Below are 16,510 nucleotides of genomic sequence, written 5' to 3' on the forward strand. Positions count from 1 at the left end.
TGTCTGAGATGGTATAGGTTCTCCTGCTTGAGCAGTGGGGGACTGGACTAGAAGACCTCCAAGGTCCCTTCCAGCTCCTATCCATCCTATCAGAACATGGGAAGAGGCATCAGCGAGGCAGACACTTCTCCTGATTCAAAAACGAAGGAAGAGATGATACGTCCTCTTCTAGCAGCATCACTTTGGGTTTTGCCAAATCACAAAGAGGCAGAGGGAAATTTTGCTTTGTTTGGTATCCTTTAGTAGAGGTGGGAATGTTGTCCCTGGGAGATGGAGCAGGAACAATCACTGCATCCAGAACATGTCAAGTGGGAGAGTCAATGACACAAGAAAATGTTGTTAGCTGCGAAGTTGTGTCCGACCCATCGCGACCCTATGGACAACGTTCCTCCAGGCCTTCCTGTCCTCTACCATCTTCTGGAGTCCATTTAAGCTCACGCCTGCGGCTTCAGTGATTCCATCCAGCCACCTCATTCTCTGTCGTCCCCTTCTTCTCTTGCCCTCAATCTTTCCCAGCATTAGGCTCTTCTCCAGTGAGTCCTTCCTTCTCATTAGGTGGCCAAAGTATTTGAGTTTTAGCTTCAGGATCTGGCCTTCTAAAGAGCAGTCAGGGTTGATCTCCTCTAGGACTGACCGGTTTGATCACCTTGCAGTCCAAGGGACTCGCAGGAGTCTTCTCCAGCACCATAGTTCAAAGGCCTCAATTCTTTGGCCCTTAGCCTTTTTTATGGTCTGACTTTCACTGCCATACATTGCAACTGGGAAGACCATAGCCTTGACTATACGCACTTTTGTTGGCAGTGTGTTATCTCTGCTTTACAGAAAGATACCCTACCCCAAATAAACCATTATTTAGGGCAAGGGGTCTTCAAACCTGGCCCTTTTAGGACTTGTGGACTTCAACTCCCAGAATTCCTCAGCCAGCATGCCTGGCTGAGGAATTCTGGGAGTTGAAGTCCACAAGTCCGAAAAGGGCCAAGTTTGAAGACCCCTAATTTAGGGAGAGTATTTTCCTGTGTTTCCTCTCCCCCACTTGATGTTTTCTGGATGCAATGATTGTTCCTGCTCCATCAACCAGAGGAGGAGTGTATTAAGGAGTGTATTTGTGTGTTTTCTAGAGATTGTTGGTCCTACACCAAACTGGACCCCAGATCTTGCGCTACATTCAGTAGTTCAATTCTGGAATCCTTTTTTAAGGGCTCATATAGTTATTTCAATCCAAGCAGATGTCAGTTCTTTCATCTTTGTATGCTCCTTATGTAGGATCCAGGGTTTTATTCCACTCCTGCCTTTTATCCGCAAGTATTTATAAGCTCACCTGGGACCCCAAAAAAGGCTACCTGAAAAGAGCCTGGCAGTCAGATGCCAAATCTTAAATAGTCTCCACTCAGGATATTTTGTATTTCAAAGATGGCAAATGTGCTACGGAGGGGTATGAACTGCATTCTTCGAAAACAACAGAGGCAGAAAGCTTTGGAAAGTTTGTTTATTCACTCAGGAAAAAAAAACTGTACAAATATTACAGGCAAGTCTCTTTTGCTGCAAAAAAGTATAAAAATAATCTTTTTATATGAATCAAAACTCATTTCTCTCCCTTCCCCACCCCAAGCGTTTCCTCTATGCATCCTTTGGGGATGTCATCTAAGGGGGGGGGGGTCAGAGCACAAGAAGGTGAGAGCAAAGAGAAACGAAGGTTTGGCTGCTAAGCAAGAGCAGGCCCAACCACGTACAAAAAGCAGGGAGGGGATGCAATGAAGGCAGGCAAGAGAGTCCTATGACTCGCTGGGGAAAGCCACACAGCTGGAAGAACGGCTCAGAAACCCTGGAGGTGGATCTGTGTCCTTCCCAGAGAGGTGAACAGGACTCCAGAGGGTTTTATTATTTTTTTGAGATAGTCACCTGCCTGGAGGCAGAGACCGATGCTCCTAGGCTGGAGAAGCGAAAAGCAACATTCAGTTTCCTATCCAGAAAAAAACTCAAAAGGTTTCTTCTCTGGACCCTTTAAGCCAGTGTTTTCAATCTCGGCAGCTTAAAGATGGGTGGACTTCAACTCCCAGAATTCCCCAGCCAGTATGGCTAGCTGGTGAATTCGGAAAGTTGAAGTCTACCCATCGTCTTAAAGCGCTCAAGGATTGAAATGGGTGGCTTTAGTCGGATTCTTAGAGAGACCACCCAGCTTTGCCTAGGTCTCCTTAAGGACAATAGAAACACATTCCCTGATTGGGTGGTGGTGGGAGGGGAGGAGAGATCAGGACCAGGCCTGCCCGCTCACGCGAACCCTTCCACAATACTAAGCACACTTCATTCAGTCCCTTCAAAAAAAGAGATTTTCAGCCAAGCAGTTCAGGGCCGGGATGCGAGAGAGCTCCCCTTTTGGATCTAAACCAGGGGTAGGCAACCTCGGCTCTTTTATGACTCATGGACTTCAACTCCCAGAATTCCTGAGCCAGGAATTCTGGGAGTTGAAGTCCATGAGTCATAAAAGAGCCGAGGTTGCCTACCCCTGATCTGAACCCTTCCCATCCCAGCAGCCGCACTGCAGGCAGTGGGCCTTTGTCAACTGGGGCAGCCCGTGCGAAAGCCTGAGAATCGGGAAAGTGACAATTCGGGGTTTGCACGTGGCGTAACCCAGATGCCGACGGGCGGTGAAAAGGATAAAGAGTTTTCAAGGGAGAGATGTTCAGAAGTGCAGAGGGGAGGATATAGGGGAGGCGAGGGCTCCTTCCATGTCCTTGACAGAGAGGCCAATGGTGCACACCGGAGAGAATGCGGGAAAGGGCAGCCCGTGGCTAGGTTCCAAAGAAAAGTCGGACTTCGTCAACCGGACCGTCAACGTAATGCAGCTAGCAAATCACCAAGGGAAACAGCAGCCCCAGTGCATCCCCAAAAGCCCTATTCTAGCAGCTATGGAAGGAGGACAAGCTATCGAGATAGACTTTATTAGGGGGGGGAGGGGTGACCAAATCTCCTCCATCGGAGGCTCCCTATGGAGACGTCGGGGGCCTTGAAAGAGAGAGAGAGACAAAGCCTCCCATTAGCCCCAGCCAGCTCTTCCCTTGCTGATGCAGCACAGCTGCAGACGGGCGCAACCCAGGACGAGGGTGCAAGAGGTTTTGTGTTGCCAGCAGCCTGAACTGTTTTGCGCACCCTTTAAAAATCATTTCTCCGTTTTGACTCTTTGGAGGAAAGTGACTGTGCAAAACTGGCACCTTAAAAACACGCATGCACACGCACGCACACACACACACACATAAGTCTACACAGCCTAAAAGGAAAGGGCTTCGTGCTTCGTGTTAACAGATGGACCAGTAGGGTGACCTGAAACGCCACTTCTAAGCACAGAAAACCAATCCAGGGAGCGGCTGAAGACGCCCGCATTCCATCATGCCAAAAGCAGACAATTGCTAAAGAGAGAACGCCCGTCCTCTGAATTCTACAAACAAGCCAAAAGAGAGGCCAGAGGTGGATTTTCCTGAAGAAAAAAAAAACCTACCTGGCTACGGTTTGGTTGTTCTGTTGGTAACCAGAAAGGAAGGAAGAAGGGGTGGGGGGGGGAGATGCAAAGTGCCCCCAGCAGTGCAGGGATGCCAAAACAGGCTAGGGAGGGGGGGGGGAACTCAAGGAAGCGCTTTTGCTGTTCATCAAGGTGCAACAGCAGGTGCCTGGGAAGGAGACCCACCCAGGATCCAAGTGAAAGGGCAGGACAGGACCAAGATTAGCCAAGGAAGAAGAAGAAGAAGAAGAAGAAGAAGGAAAAAAAAAAGCTGGAGACGAGTCTCCCATCCTCGTTGGTTTTCAGTCTAGACCGGAGCAGCTCTTGTGTTTCACTCAAGCAGTAGCAGACAAAATAATCCAAAATGAAGACTTTGGGGGGGGGGGCGGGGGGGCTTTCCCGCACATTCCCTCGAGACAGGTTCGCTTCTTTTTTTTAAAAAAAAATAAAATAAATCCGTATCCCAAAGTCCATCCTGGCAGCCAAAGTCAGAGGTTAAGGATCGGGACATCGAAAAGGTCGCACACCCCTTCGCTCTCATCCAAGTTGTAGATGTAGTCGTGGTCTCCGGGAGGGGGGGAAAGGCGGAGTAAGGGAGCAAACACTGCCGGGGGGGGAGAGAAAAGGAGGCACTTAGGGAGGCCTGTGCCTCTGACTTAGGAATCCCACACCTTAGCCCAGGGGTAGGCAACCTCGGCTCTTTTATGACTCATGGACTTCAACTCCCAGAATTCCTGAGCCAGCACAGCTGGCTCAGGAATTCTGGGAGTTGAAGTCCATGAGTCATAAAAGAGCCGAGGTTGCCTACCCCTGCCTTAGCCCAAGGCTTCTCAACCTTAGCCATTTTAAGACAGGTGGACTACAATTCCCAGAAGTCCCCAGCCGGCCACGCTCAACCAAAACAAGGCAGATGTTTAGAGCTGCGCTCTCTAGTTTTCCCTGCTATCCTATGTGGCCTTACTCCAAACCTGTGAGTTGAAGAAATGTGGTTCCTACCTTCAGATGACATCAGCTCTTCGAGCAACTCAGAATTCACAGACTCTACGGGAAGAATTAAAAAAAAAAAAAGAATGTGTGGCAAGTTTACGTGCTTGCGAAATACCTCCGTGCATATAACCCCCAAATTGATGGGTAATTCTTCCAGCCCAGTTCCTTCTATCTCGTGTCTCAATTCTCTCCTCTCTTGACTACATACGAGTAATTGGGTAGATTCTGCAGGCTCCCGCACGAGCAACATCAAAACAATGCCATTTTTAGCAGCTGCTGCTTCTTTCCCCCGGGGGGGGGGGGGAGGGGGTTTGCTGTATGAATGTAACCAAATGAAATATCCCTTTAGTAACACGTTTCAATGTTTTAATCTTTCGGCACGTAAAATCCTCCTTACAACCAGAAAACCAGCACCAGAGACCTAAGCCAAGAAAAGTGCTTCTTCCTGTTGCTATTCCACAAGAGCCCAACAGAGGGCCTTAATCAAGTCTGCTGAAAGTAGCCTGAACTTTTCTGAACTTCCAAAGAAAAAAAAAAGGCAAAGCACAAACAAGGTCTGCTACAGGGACACTAACAACGCACCTCTGGTTGGCTCAAACATTTCTGAAAGCTCTTTGGGAAATTCCAGTACTGGAAAAAAAAAAAGAACAAAGGTTGCACATCTTAAAGACCAATGCAATTGTTACGGCACAGGCCGTCTCTGTTTCCATCCTGTAGTCCTTCGGATGTTTGGGGCTGCAATTCGCCACAGGAATAAAGATAGGAATTCTGGAAACAGTAATCCCAACACGTACGGGAGCCCAGGTAGGGAAAAAGGCCAAGACAAAATTCCAGAAACTGCAGTCTGCTAAGAGTTCTTGTTTTTATGTCACTCAAAGATTCCCGTTGTCTACAGCAGTGTTGCCCAACCTTTAAGACAGGAGTCTTCAAACTTGGCCCTTTTATGACTTGTGGACTTCAACTCCCAGCTTTGCTGGCTGAGGAATTCTGGGAGTTGAAGTCCACAAGTCATAAAAGGGCCAAGTTTGAAGACCCCTGCTTTAAGCTGGGTGGACTTCAAGTCCCGGAATTCAGGCCGGCGGGGGAATTCTAGGAGCTGAAGTCCACATATTTTAAAGCTGTCCTGGTTGGGGAAACACTTACCTACACAGCTCCTTTCTCCGATTATTCATCGCTTCCTCCATCTCTGCTTCATTTTAGCAGAACGTCTGAGAAAAGGAGCCAGTACGCACTGTCAAACGCACCAATGGGCTTCAAACTAGGAACACCCCATCCATGTACAATGCAGGGGTCAGAGCCAAACAAACTCAGCCTCAGGGTCTGTCTATTCCAGGGGTAGGCCACCTCGGCTCTTTTATGACTCATGGACTTCAACTCCCAGAATTCCTGAGTCAGCGTAGCTGACTCAGGAATTCTGGGAGTTGAAGTCCATGAGTCATAAAAGAGCCGAGGGTGCCTACCCCTGGTCTATTCGGATCCATCCTAACTGCCCACCCGAGAGCTGAAAGCCCAAAGCACTTACTTTCTGTGGGGAAGGATTTGATTGGTTCAAAGGAGGTGAAGGAACTGGGTAGGACACAGCTGCTGTCCAGCAAGGCAGAGGACTGGAGGGGCTGCGTATCAAGCCCGGCCGGTGGGCTGGCTGGTACCGTCGAAGGGGTAAGCGAGTCCAACTCCTCGCTGCTTTTTGATTCTGCTGTCGGGTTGCCCGTCTCTGGAATGGGAAGACGGTCACAGAAAGATTAAAGATTGTTATTTAAACTTGCATGCCGCTCGATGATCTATCGTGCCAGATGGGATTCCGCACAGCTGGGGCAAAAACAGCTGGCACTCTCACAGCAACCGTCAGGAAACGTACTTTTAAGCTCTAATTCCTCTCTTGCAAAGAAACTCACAAGTTAGCACCTTCCCATTACGCTACGCCAGCCCAGGGGAGGCCATGTGGATATTCACTGCCTTGTCGGCAAAGGGTCGTTTTTAGCGCAGGCGATGCTCCAAGCGGGGCTGTTAAAACAGGCTCCCGTCTCATTCACATTCCCAATTTCCAAAATGAGTGTTTTTATTTTTAGAGCAGAATTCTGTTCCTTCTCTGGGAAAATCTCTCTGGAAGGGTTAGCTGACCTCATTCCGGCTCTTCTGATGGGGGAGCTGCCATCAAAATCTTGCCCGGGGGGATCTTTCACGCCTAGGACGGCTGGCTTGGAATACGTCTGACTGCAAGCAGGGCCAGGAAGGGTTTGCCTATTGGAACACTTTTCCATAGAAGATTCCATTATTTCCATGGAGGAAAAAGGTAAGCACCCGCAATAAACCTACAACCCTTTTGCTCGATGGGTTTGTTTCCTCCTAAGAAAGGACACAGCATTGTGCGATTTCCATCCCAGATTCTGGCTACAGCAGAAATTCAGATAAGGGTTGTGCAGTGGCAAGTAAAACGGGGCAAGGACAAAGTGGATCCAGCTAGGACAAAACCTAATTGTGATCCTTGATTTCATGTGATTATGCTTCTACAGAATTAATCTAATAGCGATCAGCCTCACCTTTTGAAGGTGCCCTGGGAGCAAACGTCCTGAGTCAGCAAACATAATAGCATGGCTACTGGTCCACTTTAAAATGTGCCTTTAAATTTAACGAATTTCACTCGTCCTTTTACAGCTCACCTGCCACAGTGGCCGGTTTGGGTACAGGAGGTCTGTGGTCTTGCGTGCTGTTGGGGACGGATGCAGGAGGGTGGGCACCGCTGGGAAGTGATGTCTCCTGGGAATGGGGAATGGATGGCTTCTTAGAGGGTGTGATTGGCTGGCACTGAATGAGGTCTTCAGGGGGCGGGACGGGAAGAACCACTGGAGGAGAGCTCCAAGCATCTTTATTTACTAGAAGAACATCAATGGAACCACTGCTACTCTTCAAGTGGATCTGGTACTTCCTCTGGCCATTTAAACCCTAGAGAGAAAGAAAAAGGAAGGTTGCACGGTGTGTGAAGTATATGGACAATATACGATGACGGTATTGGTGCAACGACATCACCTGAGGTCATCACAATTGGGGAAACACACAACGTTGCAAGGAAACCATGATGTCAGTATGGAATTCTTTCTCTATGTACAGGTGACCCCAAACCTTCTCCATCATCACTAAAGGAGAGGCCCCTCACAATTTGTTGAGCCCCACATCCAGACACATGCTTCTTGGATGAAAATAGCCTGGAGTGCCAAGCGGAATTGGGGGTGGGGGGTCAGCTCAGCACACTTCCAGGCACCTTAGAGCAAGCCATTGTTTTAACTAGAGACCGTAGGAAAGTTGAACATGAGATCTGCCCAGAATTGAATCCATCAAGACCTCTTAGGCCAGGGTTTCCCAACCTTAACATATTTTAAGATGCAAGGACTTCAACTCCCACACATCCCCAGCCAGGGGAACTCTGGGAGTTGAAGTCCATGTGTCTTCAAGTTGTTCCTTGTTGGGAAACCTTGCCTCCAGCCAAATAGATATTTCTACAACAGCAATATTTCCTCGGGAGTAATCCACAAAAGACTTCATGGGGATGGTGATTAGAGTCGCTTTCTTTTTATCACTGTTTTTCCCCCCTTCCTGGTACCCATTTTCCCCCCCTCTTAACTTTCTTCTCTTCCTTCTGCATCTTGATTCCCCGGACATCAAGCTAAATTGGACTGCTCTTGAATATATCTAACTATTATTCTTTCTGGAATACCATGTTTGATTGGTAACTTTTTGCAGAGGGCTTTCCCTTCTTCTGTTGTGCTTGTAACCTGTCGAATCGGTTTGGCTGCAAAAAGGCCCCCAATCACTGAAGCTGCTGCTTGCTCACTTGAAGAGAGATCTCTGCTAGCCATCTCCACACTTCTACACCCACCTCAGGGATGGGAACTTCTAGCTGAGTTCCTGACGGAGCTCGGATAGCCAGCAGGGTGTCTCCTGCAACGAGAGGCCAAAATGATGCATTCAGGAAACAGAGCTAAGTTGAGAGCAACACAAGATTATACATTCCGCGGCTCCTAACCCCAGCTGAGCACAACTGAGCACAATCAGTCCCTAATTGCCAGGACGTTTCTCCCCATTTTCCACACTTCCCAATTCTACCCAGAAGGCTAAAAAAAGCAAATCAAAGTTAAGTACATCCAGGGAAGAACCGATTCCTTGCAAAGACGTTGCAGAGGTGGAATTATATTAAAAAGGCAGGATCCTAGGGATCACGTGACACACCCTCCTTACCTGGGAAGCACTTGCAGAGATCCTCATCTGTCACATAGGCTAATGTTCCTGAAGTTAAGGGAAAAAGCAACCGCCTCTGGAATCCAGCAAGATCGTTCCCCCAGAGTATTTTTGTTTTGTTTTTACAACCCTGTAATCCCTTTTTGTAGGGACGCGGTGGCTCAGTGGGTTAAGACAGTGAGCTTGTCGATCAGAAGGTCGGCAGTTTGGCGGGTCAAATCCCGAGTGCCGCGTAGCAGAGTGAGCGCCTGTTACTCGTCCCAGCTTCTGCCAACCTAGCAGTTCGAAAGCATGTAAAAATGCAAGTAGAAAAATAGGGACCACTACGGTGGGAAGGTAACAGCGTTCCGTGCGCCTTTGGCGTCTAGTCATGCCGGCCACATGACCACGGAGACGTCCTCGGACAAGCGCTGGCTCTTCGGCTTTGAAACAGAGATAAGCACCGGCCCCTAGAGTCGGAAACGACTAGCACGCATGTGCGGGGGAACCTTTACCTTTACCTTTAATCCCTTTTTATTGGGGTGGAGACAGGGTGATTGAATGGAGCTGAGCATTTACTGTCAGGATGCCCTTCCTGATGCCTACGCAGAGTTTGCAGCAGATATTTACTCTTTGTGCCTGGATAAACATCTGTCACTGCCTAAGACTAAACTCTTAGCCTTCTGAGTGGGAGGCAAGTGTATTAACGTCTTGGCCACTGTGTCACTCATTTCTTCCAATAGTATATAAAAAGAAAATCTTCCAGCATTTAGGACAAAGGTAAACAAGTTAGGATTCCAGGAGCTTTGCTCTTCAGCCTCCAGTTCCACCACATCACTGCTAGATTATTGGAATGCCATGGTTGAAAATCAGTAGTAATTTTGCCATTCCGAAATAGATACACACAATAAATGTAGCATACACCCTAAAAAGTTTCAATCCTGTTAAAAATTAATCATCCTTTTGTCCTACCCTCTCACCACAAATCCTGGAAAATTGGAGCCCAACCAGTTTGTATTGTTCATTGTGACTCTCCCCTGGAAATACACCAACGGGCTACCAACACAGGGGAAAAAATAATCTAAGGAAGAACTAGGGCAGGGGTAGGCAACCTTGGCTCTTTTATGACTCGTGAACTTCAACTCCCAGAATTCCTAAGCCAGCCAAGCTGGCTCAGGAATTCTGGGAGTTGAAACCGAGTCATAAACAAGCCAAGGTTGCCTACCCCTGAACTAGGGCAAAATCAAAGCAGGGATAAGAGAAAGGATACTAATTTGCAACACAAGGAACACTATTATTTCACGCTATTAGGACAGTGGGATAAAAGAGCTTTTTCTAATTTGATGTTAGCGGTTTTTCTATAATCCTATGCAAATTAGGTTACCTGCCTAGAAACTTTTGTATCAGAAAATACTCAGCTTGCATAAAAAAAAAATTGCCCTATGCAAATTGGCATAATCAATGATTTTCCGGTAGTGTTCTTTTGCTGAAAAAGTTTCCAATGGCATTCAGACTGGGACTACAAATTCCAGAAATTCCCAGCCAACATGACTGAATTCTGGGCACTTGCCACCCCAAATATCCAGGAAGAAGAACCATAAAGTTAGGCCAGAGCAGAATCATCGGAAAGGATCTGCATTTTAGCCTCAAAGGAGCAAGAAAGCAAGAAGAACCAGAGCAGACTCAAAGGATATTCGTTGTTCTGTACGTCATCGGTGACATTTCTAATACTCTGCTGGACCCACATCTTTTGCTGTTCCAGCTCTCGCTCCCGATGCTCCAGATCCTCAATCTCTGCTTTCAATTCAATCAACTTGTGGGCAATTTCGCGGGTATTACAGCCAGGCCCAACACCTCTGACAAGAACGGGAAACAAGAGAAATCAAGGGATTGGTCTCCTCCACAATGTATTAAAGAGTCAGATATCAATGGCCGCCTTAACAACACCCGAGGCCTGCAGAAGTCATGGTGATCACAACACCTTCCAGGGTTTTTTTTTTAGTTCTATCTTTTCCAAAGAGAATTCAGTGACACGGTTAACACACATACGAGAGAACTCAAAGAGCCCCTTTCAATGTTCTTCTCTGCCTCATAATTTACCGGGGGGGGGGCTTGGGGGGGAAAAAATCCCCTAAAAAAGACTCTCAAAAGTTCTCGTCCCTGGAAGATCAAGTACCTGGTCAAAGCAATAGGAGTGAGTGAACTCCATGATATTGATCCACAGTTACTCAGCAAAGCTACTGATAAAAGTTCTTCCACAGCTGGCTTCAGTGAAACATTCAGACACACACACATCCTCAGCTGCTTTTTGAAAAGGCAACAGGACTTTGGTTTTTCCTTGAGGAAGACATTTTGCTTCTCATGCGAGAAGCTTCTTCAGTTCTGACAGAAGCGAAACGTCTTCAAATAAAAAGAAAGAAGGCCCAGTTGCCTTTTGAAAAAGCACCTTTGGGACAAGCATGACTGAGAAACTCCACAGACACCCCACAGCTGTTCAGAGAAATTGTTCTGCCTCTGATGCACACATATGACTGGCTAACAGTAGATGCAAATGCAGCCAGGATAGGACTTCCAATGGAAGCTAGCGTTAGGGTTTCCGTCTCCCACTACTCACTTCCACTGAATACTGTTCTTCGATTTCTTCTCGATTAGTCCAATGCCCTCAAGGACATTTGTAATATCATAAATACGTCTCTTTTGCCGCACTGCCAGAGTATCCGCTGCCTGCAAAGGCAAACAAACAAAAAGGAGGTGAGTTCAAAGGCACCAGAGTGTAAAAAATACCTGGACCATCACAACACAAAAGCTATGTTAATTACATCATACCCTGTTTGTGAACTTTCTTAAGGACTCTGTCTCAATCGCTCAGGACGGTCTTGTTTTAAAACTGAAAAGTGCCGATCTGTTTTAGGAATGAGTATTGTGGTATGAAACTGTCAAAAGTTATCACCAGATCTAACACTGTACAAAGCAGCTGCAACAGCCACAAAATGGAGCATCGTATACAAAAATGAACTATTGCTCAGATTAGACTAACGTGCTTACTGCTTTGTCAATTCAGCAACAACGGTCGCTAGTCAAGAATGGCCCACAATCTTATTCCTTGGGCTTTCTATGTATTTGTTTGGATTCCATTTTAATTTGTTTCCAGCATACTGGTGCAAATTTAATTCATTACTTGACATGGTTGAATCGTTTTTCTTTTATCCTGGCTAGGTATGTAGATATTGAAATGACAGTGAACTTTGACTTACTTTATTTTCCTGCAATACATTAGATGAAAGTACCATCTATTCACAACACACTTTTCTATTAGCTGAAGCAGAATTACCCACAGATAAATAGAAATGTATAAGATTTCTAGATTAAATTTTTATGATGCCAAAGAACTGTTTTCACTGCAAAAGTAACATAACTATGCTTTGGATCTGACTTCCTTAGAAGCTGCAAATGGATTTATTTCTAAATAAAACACACATCAGGTTTTGTGCTACCGTGATAATTTTAAGTGGCATGGTAACACTTCCTATGACTGTTTCCTTTTGGAATAATAAATACCGTCCAGAAACCACAAGTTGCTGCTATTTTAATTTATCCAACAGAGGGCTAGCAACCTGTGGCCCTCCAGATTTGAACTGTAACTCTCAAGACCCAGCCAGCATGGCTGTTGGCGAAGGAGGCTACAAGTTCAGTATCAAAAGGGCCACATTTCCCATCTATGATTCACATGGGGATTCAGTCATATATGTCACCCATGCTCTGTTGAACCCCAGCTGTGGTTCACAGTACAAGAAGCAACTTCCTGCCCAGGTTTTTGCTCTAGGTTTCCTATGTATGCTCCTGGGTAGGGGAAAAAAATCTACTCCCCTGCTACAACGTCTTCTTAATTTCAAGAAGCTTGGGACTCTTCGTTCCCATATAATGCAGCAGAATAAAAGATTTCTACGGAAAGTAAACCCCCCCAGCATGTACAGGAACCCAAAGCTCCTGCAAGTCCCGCGGTTCTTCCTCACCATTAGGAACCTCTTCTACCTGTAAGTAGGCTAAATACAGGCAACGGCTTCGCTGCTGCCCACCCATCCACACCAACGCCGCCATTGCCATTCGGCTGAGGTTGTGCCTTGGCAAGCACGCAGGTGGCAGACGGGAGGTGTGGGAGAAAAGCGAAAGAAAGTTGCTCCCACCAGCTGGCAGAAGTGGGGAAAAGAACAAAAGCAATCCCACTCCAGGGAGGATGCCACCCAGGCCCCACTGATGCTGGATGAGAGAGAAAGGAGCTATTTCTAGCAGGGCTACTAGATTCTGCAACAGCTTTGTTCCTTATGCCATCCATCTCGTAAATTTGCAGGATTCGTTTTTTCTCGCCATGTACATGTATACATCCAAACTAGGCTGTCTGATTCCTGTGTCGTGTGTGTGTGTGTGTGTGTGTACATGCATAATCCTTTGTCACGTTTATGCAGTGTATATTGGAGGTGGTTGCCCTTTTGAGAGCTGAAGGCAATGAAGTTTCATTTTAATGTATGCCGATTAGTGTACATTTAAAGCAGGGGTCTTCAAACTTGGCCCTTTTATGACTTGTGGACTTCAACTCCCAGAATTCCTCAGCCAGTTTTGCTGGCTGAGGAATTCTGGGAGTTGAAGTCCACAAGTCATAAAAGGGCCAAGTTTGAAGACCCCTGATTTAAAGCAACAATAAAGTTATTATTCTATTCACTCACTGCAGGTAGAGATGGACTGAAGACCCCAAGCGCACCAGAGGTGTCGTTGCCCAGCCCGACAAATGACTTGAGTCACGCGCAAACAGAAGCCGTGTCCATATGACTAAACAGGGAACATTGTGCATGGGCGCACATGCGTGCACACAGGAAAAAGCCACACGCCGGGCAAAGGATGCTGCTGCCCGACAGGCTGAGCCCGCTCCCCTGCTCTCCCAAGCACCCTCCGCTCCCTCGCCCGGCCTTGCACCAGCACCAAGCACCCCTTTCCAGGTTGCAGCGTCCTTCCCCCGGCCGCAGCGGATGGGACTTGTAGTCCTCGGCCTCCGAACTGGTGGGAGGGAGAGAAGACCGGCCAGCAAATCACACACACACACACACACACACACACACACACACACACGTGTGTGTGTGCCTCCTCGGAGGCTGCGGCAGAGCCCCGGCCCGACCCTTTCCTGGCCGGGGAAGGCGTGAGAGCCCCCGCGCAGGATGATGGGCCTTGTAGTCCTGTCTCCTGCAGACTGCGGCCGGCGGCTCTCCCCGAGGAGGAGGGAAGGAGGGAGCGGGGTGCTCTCCAGGCGCGGGTCCTGCCCTTCCTCGCCTCGCCCGCCCCCGCGACCCGCGCCTCCCGCTGGGCTCACCAGCTTCAGGTCGAGCACGCCGTCCTTGGCCTCCTGCAGCAGCGAGACGAACTTGGTGGTCAGCAGCCCCAGGCTCTTCTCGTGCCGGCTCGGCGCGCCCCCCGGCGGCTGCGGCCCGGGCTCCGCCATCCGGACGGCTCACACCTGCCGCCGCCGCCGCCGCCGGTGTGCGGATCCCAGCGCGCTGGCCTCCTCCGCCGCTTCCGGCCGCCGCGGGGCATGACGGGAGGGGAGGAGCGAGGGTCTCCATCTTGAGAGAGAGAGGGCGGGGCCTCGCGGTCCGCCTTCCCGCCCTCTTCTCGAAGCTCCGCCCCCTCCAACCAACCGGCTTTTCCGGATTGGCCTTGTCCTCTATTCCGCGGAGAGAGAGAGAGCGTTCTCTCTCTCTCTCTCTCAATCTCTCTCTCTCTCTCTCTAGCGACGCCTACTGGCCAAGAGACGAAAAGACCCGGTGGAGCCCTCCCTCTTTGCAATTCTTGATCGTGAAGAAACAAACGAGCGTCTTGCTGGGTTGCAGAGTTCCCATAATCCCCAGCCAGCATGGATGCTTTGCGATAATACAGTTCTCATCATCCCCAGCCGGCATAGCCAAAGGCTTGTGGACTGAAAGCTGAAGCCGAAAGGGCTTGACAAACTGAACTGGACAAAAGGCAGGACGAAAATAGAACAATCGTAGTTAATAGTGTAGTAGTGGTTAAGTCCTGAGTTGAGTTCTACCGTAGTCCCGCTTTAAGGACAAAGCCAGCTCGGTGACCTTGAGCCGGTCACTCTTAACCCCTTTGTAAATTTCCTCCCTTTTTATCAAGAGAAGAGAGAGGTGTCCTGCATTCTATTACCGTATAAGTTGAAGATGCTTTTTTTTCCTTCTCAGACAAAATAATTTAACCAATCTGAGTAGATAAGGCTCCAAAACAGAACCACACAATATGTGAATATTTTCAGTTAGGCCCTTTCTACATAGCGGTACCCGTGTTATTTTCCACACCATTCTTAGCTCTCAAAACTCTGCTTCCCACCCAGAAATGCAGCAGAAATAATTAAGCTTGTGAATTGTTATGCCTAGAGTTATCTGGGAGTTACTTTCAGACGGTAACTTAATTGCACTGCTATCTACCAGCAGTCGGATACTAGATTTCCCTATCACTTGCAACTATTGATCTTCAAGTCAGCAGGAAGCGGAAAACATGCATGATATAAGAGACAGAGGGGGAGGGGAGAGGGAAGAGAGAGAGAGAGAGAGAGAGAATGCAAAACTCCAAGGACAGTGTTTAGGGAATAAGATACTGGATTTGTAAGATATTGCTATGTTTTAGAAATCTCTTTGGGGAAAGTATTGTTGCTATGTAATAGTTGCATATAAAGTATCACTTCTGCCCTGTTTATTTTTGCAACCTGAGTGTTACATAAAATCTGGGAACAAATATCTTGGAACGCACATTCTTCATAAGAAAATGTGCTTATTCCTGAGAAGTAGGCATACACATAAAGGATGTTTCTACACTGGGCCAAAGTTGGCAGTGTAGTTGACCAATTCTACCCTTGTAATTGAGTAATGCCATGACGTTTTAACATTTTTAGTTGAATCTTCAGGTCCACACTGATGAAGCTTCTTGGATGAGAAGCAAAATGTCTTCTTAATAACAACAACAACAATAATAAAGTTGGTAGTGACTTTGGAGATCATCTAGTAACCCCCTGCTCAGGCAGGAAATCCTACCGGGTAGGAAATCCTACCAGCCGGCTCAGGAATTCTGGGAGTTGAAGTCCACGAGTCATAAAAGAGCCAAGGTGGCCTACCCCTGTACCACTTCAGACAAATAGCTGTCCAGTCTTTTCTTAAAAACTTCCAGTGTTGGAGTCTTCTTCTATTCCAGTATTTGAGAGGCTGCCACAAAGAGGAGGGGTTCAATATATTTTCAAAAGCACCAGAAGGCAGGACAAGAAACAATGGATGGAAACTAATCAAGGAGAAGAGCAACCTGGAATTAAGGAGAAACTTCCTAAGAGTGAGGACAATTAAGCAGTGGAACAGACGTGCCTTCAGATGTTGTGGGTGCTTCATCACTGGAGGTTTTTAAGAAGAGACAGGACAATCACTTGTCTGAAATGGTATAGGATCTCCTGCTTGAGCAGGGGGCTGGACTAGAAGACCTCCAAGGTCCCTTCCAGCTCTTTTCTGATTCTGGTTTTTCTTCTTCCTCCAGGAAAAAAAAACATTCCAGTTGCCTTTTTGAAAAAAAAAAACCATCTTTGGAGGACATTTACATTTTTTTTTCTATTGATGCATTAGGTCAGCTCCAGAGTTGGCATCATCCAATGCACAGTCTCTAGAGTACTGTGTTAGTTGGCCTGAACGTTTAGAAATAAAACAAAATATTCATGAAGCAACTGCATCTCCAGGCAGGGCCTGTGCCAAGCAGAATGAGAAAGGTCTCTGGATCCTGGCAAAGGGGAGGCGT

General features: G+C 47.5%; 2 protein-coding genes across 4 annotated transcripts in view; one reads left to right on the forward strand and one right to left on the reverse strand.

Annotated features, from left to right (window-relative positions):
- The window catches only part of PDP2 (pyruvate dehydrogenase phosphatase catalytic subunit 2), a 259,441-nt gene that overhangs the window by 194,436 nt on the left and 48,495 nt on the right, over positions 1–16,510 (forward strand). The gene's annotated exons all lie outside the window — the stretch shown is intronic.
- Positions 1,471–14,258, reverse strand: E2F4 (E2F transcription factor 4). Of its 2 annotated transcripts, XM_083370327.1 has the most exons (10): positions 14,052–14,258; positions 11,307–11,416; positions 10,385–10,548; positions 8,714–8,755; positions 8,355–8,416; positions 7,141–7,423; positions 6,003–6,194; positions 5,063–5,110; positions 4,490–4,534; positions 1,471–4,097 (listed from the first exon to the last, which is right to left on the reverse strand). In XM_083370327.1, exons 1-10 carry the CDS (start codon positions 14,178–14,180, stop codon positions 3,982–3,984), a joined length of 1,191 nt encoding a protein of 396 aa, XP_083226453.1. In that variant the 5' UTR covers positions 14,181–14,258; the 3' UTR covers positions 1,471–3,981. The 2 variants fall into 2 exon arrangements, with proteins under 2 accessions (XP_083226453.1, XP_083226454.1); XM_083370328.1 differs by lacking the exon at positions 5,063–5,110.

The sequence above is a fragment of the Vipera ursinii genome (assembly GCF_947247035.1).
Source record: "Vipera ursinii genome assembly, chromosome: 10".
In the NCBI taxonomy this organism is placed as follows: Eukaryota; Metazoa; Chordata; class Lepidosauria; order Squamata; family Viperidae; genus Vipera; species Vipera ursinii.